Raw genomic sequence first — 8,751 nt, 5'->3', positions numbered from 1 at the left:
TTTAAAACTGGCTCACAAGTACATGACATTGGATAACCACTTTTTTTTATATGAATGGGGTGAATGTGAATAAACTGAAATGTCAAACAACTTTTTTTTTTTACATTAATACCAAATGGTAAAAATGAATATCCTTTACAAGTCAATGTATGGTTATACTGCAGCTTTTTTCTAGATTACTCTTCAGATTTCAGACCGTTAAACACATTAGTCTTTTCTTCCTGCACCAAGTTCCTTTTGTCCTCACATGCTTTTCTTTTTTTTAATTCATACTCACTTTTTCAGCAATACCAGAAGTTGATATCTTTGTTCTTTTGTGTAGATTGGTATAATACCATGCCAAATTGTCTCAGTGTAATATGTTGATCGTTTGTTGATCCTATCTAATCATAGCAGCACAACAGCAATCCCATTATCTCATGTAAATAGTGAATATCAATGTTCCACCAAGCTTAACTATTATTCAAATCGCTCAGCCGCAGACAAAATAAAGGAATGACCTTAAGCCAATTTCTTTTGTAAGAAATGAAAAATACACACAGGGATATTTTAATGAAAATATGCCCTTTCTGGTCCCCCTTTTTATTAATTTTATTACAGAAAGGAAGTCTGACAGATTTCAGGCTCTGATACTGCAACATGTGAAACTACTCCTGAAAGGTATTGCTAAAAAGGCATTAAGGATGGGCAATGTAACCTTTTTTCCGGAATACACAGTGGACAACTGTAAAATTCTCAGCCATTGATACAAAGGAGAAACACACACAAAAGCGATTCTCTACTCTTCCATTTTTTTTAACATTAAGTTTCCTTAAGAAAATTGGCAGCTGTCAGTAGTGTGTAAGGTCCAGGATAGGAAAAGACTAGCCATTGTCCAGATATTATCTGGGCATATATTCTTCAGGTAAACCTGTAAAGTTTCTGGCTTTAAGTGCTTTGTCTACCGTCCTAATATATCCATTGATCAAATCCTTCATCTCCCATGTAAATGGCTCCAAATTTGTTTGGCTGGAGCCCACCCGCTTAAAATTTCCATCCTTGTTATTTTCTACACACAGCAGGCGGTCATCATTTGTGGGTAAACCAAGAAAGTCCACCATTTCCCTCAACTTTCCAATGATGTCCTTCTTCAGGTCTTCATAGTGCACTACAAGAAGTCTTTTGCCATACTGAAGCCAATCCAAGGCATGGGAGGCCCACCAAGATGCATAGCTGTTTACAAATTCTGGCCATTCTGTGTAAGGCAATAAAAGAAACATAAAATAATTGTATATATATATATATATTTCATTTTTACTAAATATATCAAAAGATATTGCTATATGTCATTTTTTCATTGAGCCTAGTATCAATGAATATGGTAAGTGTATATTACCTTTACTCTTCCAGTGTCTTTCTGTTGCATATCCCAAATGTCCTGCACATTTCCTATTGAATTCTGCCATCAGAGCTTTGTAAGGATTGCGAATCAATAAAATGGCAGAGTCGTACATTTCTATTTCTCGTTTGCCACTTTCGTGACTTTTTACACATATTGTCCGGCCACTCCTCCAGTGATCTTTTTCCCCCTTGAAGCCTACCAAAATACTATTTGTTAGTTAACTTACATCAGTTCTCTGTACAAAGAAAAAAAATCACTTTTATGGAACGTAACACATAAGATTTTTGCAACATGAAATGATTTGTGTTTTAACGAGATGAGCAGGAAACATGAACAGGAAATATGACGGTCACTTTTCTACATTATGGGTTAAGCACCGTGTAAGCAAATGTAACTTTCTTTGCAACATCATTACCCAGTAGCAAAAAAAAAACACAAGTAAGGCTAGTATGGCTAGATACTATGCTATACAATGTCATACTAGGTATCATATAAGGTATCATGACACGTAATGGTGCTCTATCTGTGATTGTAGATTGTGAAATTTTGCCTACATGTACCATTGCACAAATTACTTTACTTGTTGAAGACCAAAGAAAGGAAATTCACCAAGCTTCCTCGACCAAGCACACAAAATGCCTTTTTTTTTAAGTTTTTTTATGAAATGCCACTGCTACGTTAAAAAAAACATCCCAAGAGTATAACTGAATTGAAATAAACAAAATGTTTGGTTGAGGTTATTTCAGTCCACATATTTTTTTCCACCCTACTACTGTATAGTTCTGCTGTATAGCATAAATAATAATAAGAAGAATGTGTATATAATATTTAAGAAGAAGCCCTGTAAAATGGCACTGTCTGAAATGTTTACAGTAATAACATATATTTGAATTTTAAAAATAGTTACAAATATACAAAAGGTTTGTATTGAATAACAATTAGATTGTGTCAAATGCTCAAAACAAAGCCAGAACAATTAGACAATATGGACAGTAATTTTTGGCCATTTTCTGTACATACATTTGCCTACATGCCCTTATACTGTAACTCCAAACATGGATTTAATTGGGAAAGATTATTGGTTAATAAATGAAGGAAAAGCCATCACAATACATGTTCAAACTATATCCCTCTGATGAAAGTTAACCCATGTCAAAATAGAATGAACAAAAATCGATATATAAATCAACAGAGCGTGAAGAACTCTAGACAAAGACTAAGACTGGCAAAAGTACATACAAGAAAGGGATACAGGGGGGTTGGCCATATTGTGTCCATCTCAATTACACTTCTGTTTGACTTTCTCTTAGAAGAAGCTACATAATAACAGTTCTTTATGATGAACGTACCTTTATTGTATAGTGTCCCATCAAAGTAGTAGCTTCCAGTGTAATATCCTGTAGCATGCTCTATAAGGTGCCTCACCCATGTGTTCCCTGCTCCTGGAAAACTCGACAGTGCTACAAACACTCTGGACTTTGTAGGTAAGAATGCCCTGCCTGTGCATCGAGTATCTGAAAGAAATTACAGTATTAAGCTAACCATATTAGCATTAAACTTTCATGCTCACTTCCAGGTAAAGGTGATTGCCATATCCTCAATGTGCCTTTTGGAAAGCAGCAGTTCTATGCAGCATTGTTATATATTGGAGCTGAGTCTCCAAGCAATCTAAAGTAGTTACTGTAAAAAAAAAAATGCTTCAAAGAATAAGAACTTTGATTCAGAATATTTCAAACGAAATACATTCTGAAGTGTGATTTTTGTAATCTCATTGATGTGTTCTTCTGAATCAATAATGAATTCATTTCTTGTGGCTTTTTGTAAATAGAGTGTAGCAAAGATTTGCTCATCTCTGTGATACATAGCGCTTAGCTCAATGCTTTCCGGAGATAGGACACAAAATTGAACGTGCCATTTATGGTTGATTTTGAGTTATGTCTCTGTTTACTCTCTTTACGGAGATGTTAAAAAAAAAACATGACATGGTCAAATAAATTGACCAACATGACTATACGAATAAAAAGAAATTTCCTTTAAAAACAGGAAGTATACAGTATGTGGGAGAGAAATATATGCAGTTATTAACTTTTTAATTGTAAAGCAGTTTAGTTGATATACACAACATCGTAGCCATGATTAAAGCGTTCTGGGTGAGATTTGGCTGAATTTGAGGCAATAGTACAGTTGTTCACCAATCTATGAAAATGGTACTTTCCATACTCTCAGAAAAAAAAACTTGGTTCCCACTTTTGATTTTCTATAACGTCATGATCATCAGGAGGTATATGTCACATGACCTCTTATGATCTCAAGAAATGTTGTGTGAGGTCTTCCTGTTTCTACCAACAATCACACTTTTAGGTGCTTTTCGTGAAGTTACAATGGAGGCGGGTAAAAAAAAAAAAAACTCAAATTTCCAGTAACTTCTGTAAATGCTTTTTTAAAAATATATTTTACCCTGCTCTACAATTAAATGTAGTATGTTTTTTTAAAAAAAAGTTATGTCAATACACAAGAAATGCTTCATAATTATTCGTTAACATGACGTAAGTAACACAACCTCTCAGCATACATTGGACAACTACATCTTACAACTTCCAAAATATGTTCTAAATATTTTCTAAATGGAATTTGAACTAAACACAGATTAAGTCAAATTGAGCTTTGAGTGATTGTAAATGAATCAAGCGGAGTGACGGGACAGTCGTCCCCCTGAGCTTCATGGATTTAAACATTATGGGCCATTGCATGAAGATTTTTTTGTGTTGTAGTATGTTGTACTCAAGTATAAAAATTTGGATAGGATCAGAAATAATCTCGACTGTGCCAGTTGCCCTTATTATTGCAAATAGAAACTGCGAAAGCTCTGTGAATGGTAATTATAGATACATTTTCTTAATAAAGCTCCAAAATATGCAGCAGCACAAACTGCAGGAAAATAAGCCCATGTAAAATCCAATCGAATGGAAATAGATGCAGAATGGGTCTGTACTTGTTAGAGCTTATATATACAGATATTAGCTGTGCACTCCGCTCTGGAATCATTGCATATTATCAAGTACACTTTGTATCAGTGGATGGAAATTATATTCAGACAATGGACTCCTTTATTAGGGTCATAAACACATTATTGCAAAATAAGGACTAAATTCTTATGTTTCAACATGTTGCAATAACAGGAGACCTGTGACCCATCCAGACTGTTTATTAGTGAATTGATTCTTTCTCCCAGCAGGGCCAAGAATCTAAATGGAGCTCAGCTGAATTCATATGATAATACAAAGAACAGGCAGCTCTGCCTAAGGATGCATGAATTATTAAACAGCTTCACTTGGTTGGTTCTGCCTTGTGTCAGTGCCTGAGTATTTCATCTATGGAAAACATTCAGGTGATAATGTGTCATCTAGTTATTATTTAAAGAATCAATACCTTTCATATAAGGACAATATCATGGCCTGTACTTTAAATTCATAAGATAAAAAGTGTTGGGCTGCAGCAGTGCATAGTCAAAATAAATACACCGAACAAATTGCATTCTATGGTGTATGTGTACAGAGATGTATATGAGCTTTAGAGGTTTATTCACGAAACCGCATTTGCAGGGAAGCCATTAAAATCTTTTCTCTCACTGACTTGGTTATGCATTATGAAGAGTCAACTGCTCTAAGTCTGACCTATATAAGATTACCCTACTGACCTAAAAGGAAATACGTGGAAAACATAATTCCAAGCCCTCCGTTCTATCATGAGCCCCATCTCATTTACCTAGGGGTGGGGGGTTACTACATGGCGGTCTAGAGATCCAGTGATCTGTGCACAGATCTTCATAGCTTGCACCACCTGGTGGCTGCGCTATGCATAGCGCCAGTATCTGACAGCCTCTGGCCAAAAGTGGGGCGTTTTTCCTCCTAGATGTTATAGCTAACCCTGCATAATAAATAGTCATAATACAAAATGGCGCATTGTATAGGCATTTCTTTCAGGTTAAACATGCTTGGACTGTAAATCAGTGTGATGAAATGGTATACCCAACCCTAACTCTCCCCCATCTATTTAATCTATTTAGTGAGTAAATCCAATAATTATTTTGCATATCGAAAAGTAACTAAGCCTCATGGCTATCTCAATTATACTGGATTTTATCCACGTGAATATAATACTAATTGAATGTAATGGTGGCTTGTTGGGTATTACAAAGCTGTTCAGAATTAGACATAGATATAGAATGAAACCTCAGCTTGATCTCTGCAAGTTATTAATAAATGCTTGAAAATCAAATGCTATGTTCAATGCCGGTGATCGCTAACAATGCCCATTTTTATAGAAAAGTTAACAGTATGTAATTAATGAGGGTGGAAAAGGCAGAAGTCCATCCAGTTCTTTGTTTGACTGTCAGTAGAGGAAAATGCCAAAACCAATTAGAATTTTTTTCTAGAAAGAGAAGAAACTGTATTTGGGATTCAAACAGATTTTTAAGTAGGCAAGTAGTATGCATTTTAAAGCAAATTGACAAAATTTTCTATTTAATGCTTTACAGTATAAAATGGTATTCAACCGTGTCCTAACAATAGCGAGAACTGTGGAAAAATGACCAGCAAAGAATGATGGGGTATTTTTTAGAAACTTTTTACATGCAAACAATAGGAGGCATAGTGGGGGAGGGGATGAGATCATCATGTTGTGCAAATGTTAAAAACTCAACACTATAAGCTACACAATAAAATGTTATATATATATATATATATATATATATATATATATATATATATATATATATATATATATATAGTTTTAGTTTGGCCTTATACAGTGTACAATTAGCAAAGAGCCCATTGAATTTCACCTGTGATGAGTCAACCCAACAAACCAAAACTATTGGTTTAATATGTTTAATATTTGAACAAATACTGTTGCAATTGGATGTCTAACTGAATCAAGAAGAAAGGGAGCTACTGCACATTCTAGTAAATGTAACCATTAAAGGCAGGAAGACCGCAGCAACTGATCTCATTAACGCACATTGTACAGTCTTTTCTACATGTGTTGTGCAATGGGTGGATACAATAATTATAATTATTATTATCTTTTATATACATATATACTGCCAACAATCTATGCAGTGTTTTGTACAGTCTATACATTCAAAGGGTATGACAAAAATAGAACTGGCAGACTGAGATAAATAGGTAAAGGGGGCCATGCTCACAAGCATACAATATGTTTAATGGTACCGCCCAATATTCAATAGGTTTTTGTTAATTCAAAAATATCAAGAATATAGTTTAATTGTAAAAGTAAGTTAAGTGAACTTTGAAATGTCTACTTTGTGCAATTATTTCTGTGACATAGTAAGTTGAATGATATTTCTAACACTGTATTTACTTACAAAAGTATTCCATTCAAAGTAGATATGTAGCAGATGTGAAAACAAAGAAATAGAGTAAAAAATATACTTTGTGCTCGTTTGACCATATTTTTGTTTAGGATATTTAAAGTTTATTTGACGTTTTAAACATTTTGGATCTGGACTATTTATAACCATTAAAAAAAAATCTGATTTCAATGAATTTAGTATTATTATAAATAAAAAAATAAAAAAATACACAACTGTAGATCCAAACCTGCCTTCTGCCCATTTAAGAATGAAAACCTTGGTCTATGTATTTCCTAAACATCAAAGTAAACTATTAAAATGAATGTTTTTTTCATATTATAGAAATGTATTCTTTATTTTGATCTATATTTAAATATATGTATTAAAATACATTATGCTTGGATGGTTTTTTATTTCCTTTTCAGTGCCAGGATAAAAAAATGCATGTTAGACTTGTAGCTGAGCAAGGTCACAAGTAAATACTGTTGCTGGTCTCATCGGTCTAGTGAAAATAAATCATATATTCAATTAGAATCATTTTTATGTTTCTTTTGATTTGTGACAATATTGTATTTTATGATTACCTTAATGCTTGTATTAACCTTTATAGCTAGATTTCTAAACAGTATAAGGGCTAAGCATTTTTCAAGGCCCATCCAATAAAATATATAATTTGTCTTCCACTGTGAGGGGAAAAAATAGCAAGATTTTTTTTTATGCTCAATCTTCACCTTGTATGGGAGTTTGGTAGACAGAACAGTAGTTATCCTCCCTTAGGACCTCTGATCCACTACTGTCATTCACAAACGAACAGAATGATTCATCCAGACGTTCATAAAGGTTAAACTGAACTGTAGGGAAGCCACAGAAGCATTCAGTCCATCGGAAAACTGCCAAAGGATATTCCTAGGAACAAAAGATCAAGAAATAATATACATGATTAGATAAGGAAATACCTACATTCACCCCTTACATGCTTCATTAGAACCTAAAATCCGCAAAACCAAAGAAGCCTCAAATATAGGTTAACAAAATTATAACAAAATATATAAATTAAATGGAAACGTCTGCTCCATACACACTGCACTCCATATGCCATGCCTTCTAAAACTCCCATCAGTCACAATAAATATGTTGCAAAAAAAAAGAAATAAAACAATTTCCCTTTTTTCATGTTTAGTGTACCTACGTAAATTCTGTAGTTTTATTTTTTTTAAGGACAAGCCTTTTGATTTTAACTATTTAACTATTAAAGCCAGTTAAGAAACCTAAAGGAGGGGTAGCAAGTAGTTAGCTCTCTAAATGAGTGGTCTGTAGGCTTTTATATTATTTCTCATGAACCTAATCGGAATTGCAGTCACATATACAACCCCTATTTTCGATATTACAGAAGAAAACCACAACCTGTATACCTCACAAAATGACTCAGTTCCTCTGTGGTGCCAGAAATCAAGAAAACAATACCGACAAATTTGTAAACTTTTAACGTTTTTATGCGTTTGTATTATTTGTGTAATTTTGGTTATCCGTGTAGTTTTGTAATTGGCTTTTACCGTAGAGTAAATAGAGATGATACTTTAGTTGACCAATATTATAGGTATGAATAGATGTTATTATAGCATATACAAGATCCCAAACCAAGTAATAGTTGTTTTCCAAAAAATACACAGTGGTAGTTTGTAAAATGTGATGTGTACCATTATCTTGAACAGATATAACCCATTCAAATCAAGCTCAGCTGCTCAAAATGGCTCGTTGAAACATATGACAATAATGTAATGGCTAGCAGTATATTCTCATTAAGCACCTGTAATTTAGACTTTTAATTGTTCAATGAAACGAAAGTAGATAAAGAACTGAAGCAACTCAATTACTAACAGCCTCACAAGAGAAATATAAAAATCGTCTCAATCACAGAGTATCACATTAATGAGCTTGTATTTTTCCAAATAGTGCCATAAAGGGTTTATAGTTAGCGAAGCAAAAAAAAAAAACA

General features: G+C 33.7%; 1 protein-coding gene across 1 annotated transcript in view; it reads right to left on the bottom strand.

Moving 5' to 3' along the window:
* Positions 1-496: 496 nt before the first annotated feature.
* Positions 497-8,751, bottom strand: part of WSCD1 (WSC domain containing 1) — a 61,110-nt gene continuing 52,855 nt past the window's right edge. The window contains exons 6-9 of the mRNA XM_053457182.1: positions 7,487-7,661; positions 2,731-2,895; positions 1,376-1,576; positions 497-1,234 (exon numbers count right to left, since the gene is read on the bottom strand). Of these exons, the coding sequence (XP_053313157.1) occupies positions 882-1,234; positions 1,376-1,576; positions 2,731-2,895; positions 7,487-7,661 (894 nt within the window). The 3' untranslated portion in view covers positions 497-881. The remainder of the gene's footprint in view (positions 1,235-1,375; positions 1,577-2,730; positions 2,896-7,486; positions 7,662-8,751) is intronic.

This window comes from Spea bombifrons, chromosome 2 (assembly GCF_027358695.1).
Source record: "Spea bombifrons isolate aSpeBom1 chromosome 2, aSpeBom1.2.pri, whole genome shotgun sequence".
Lineage (NCBI taxonomy): Eukaryota > Metazoa > Chordata > Amphibia > Anura > Pelobatidae > Spea > Spea bombifrons.
Note: the sequence above shows the minus strand (reverse complement) of the source record. Positions and strands in the feature narration are given on the sequence as shown.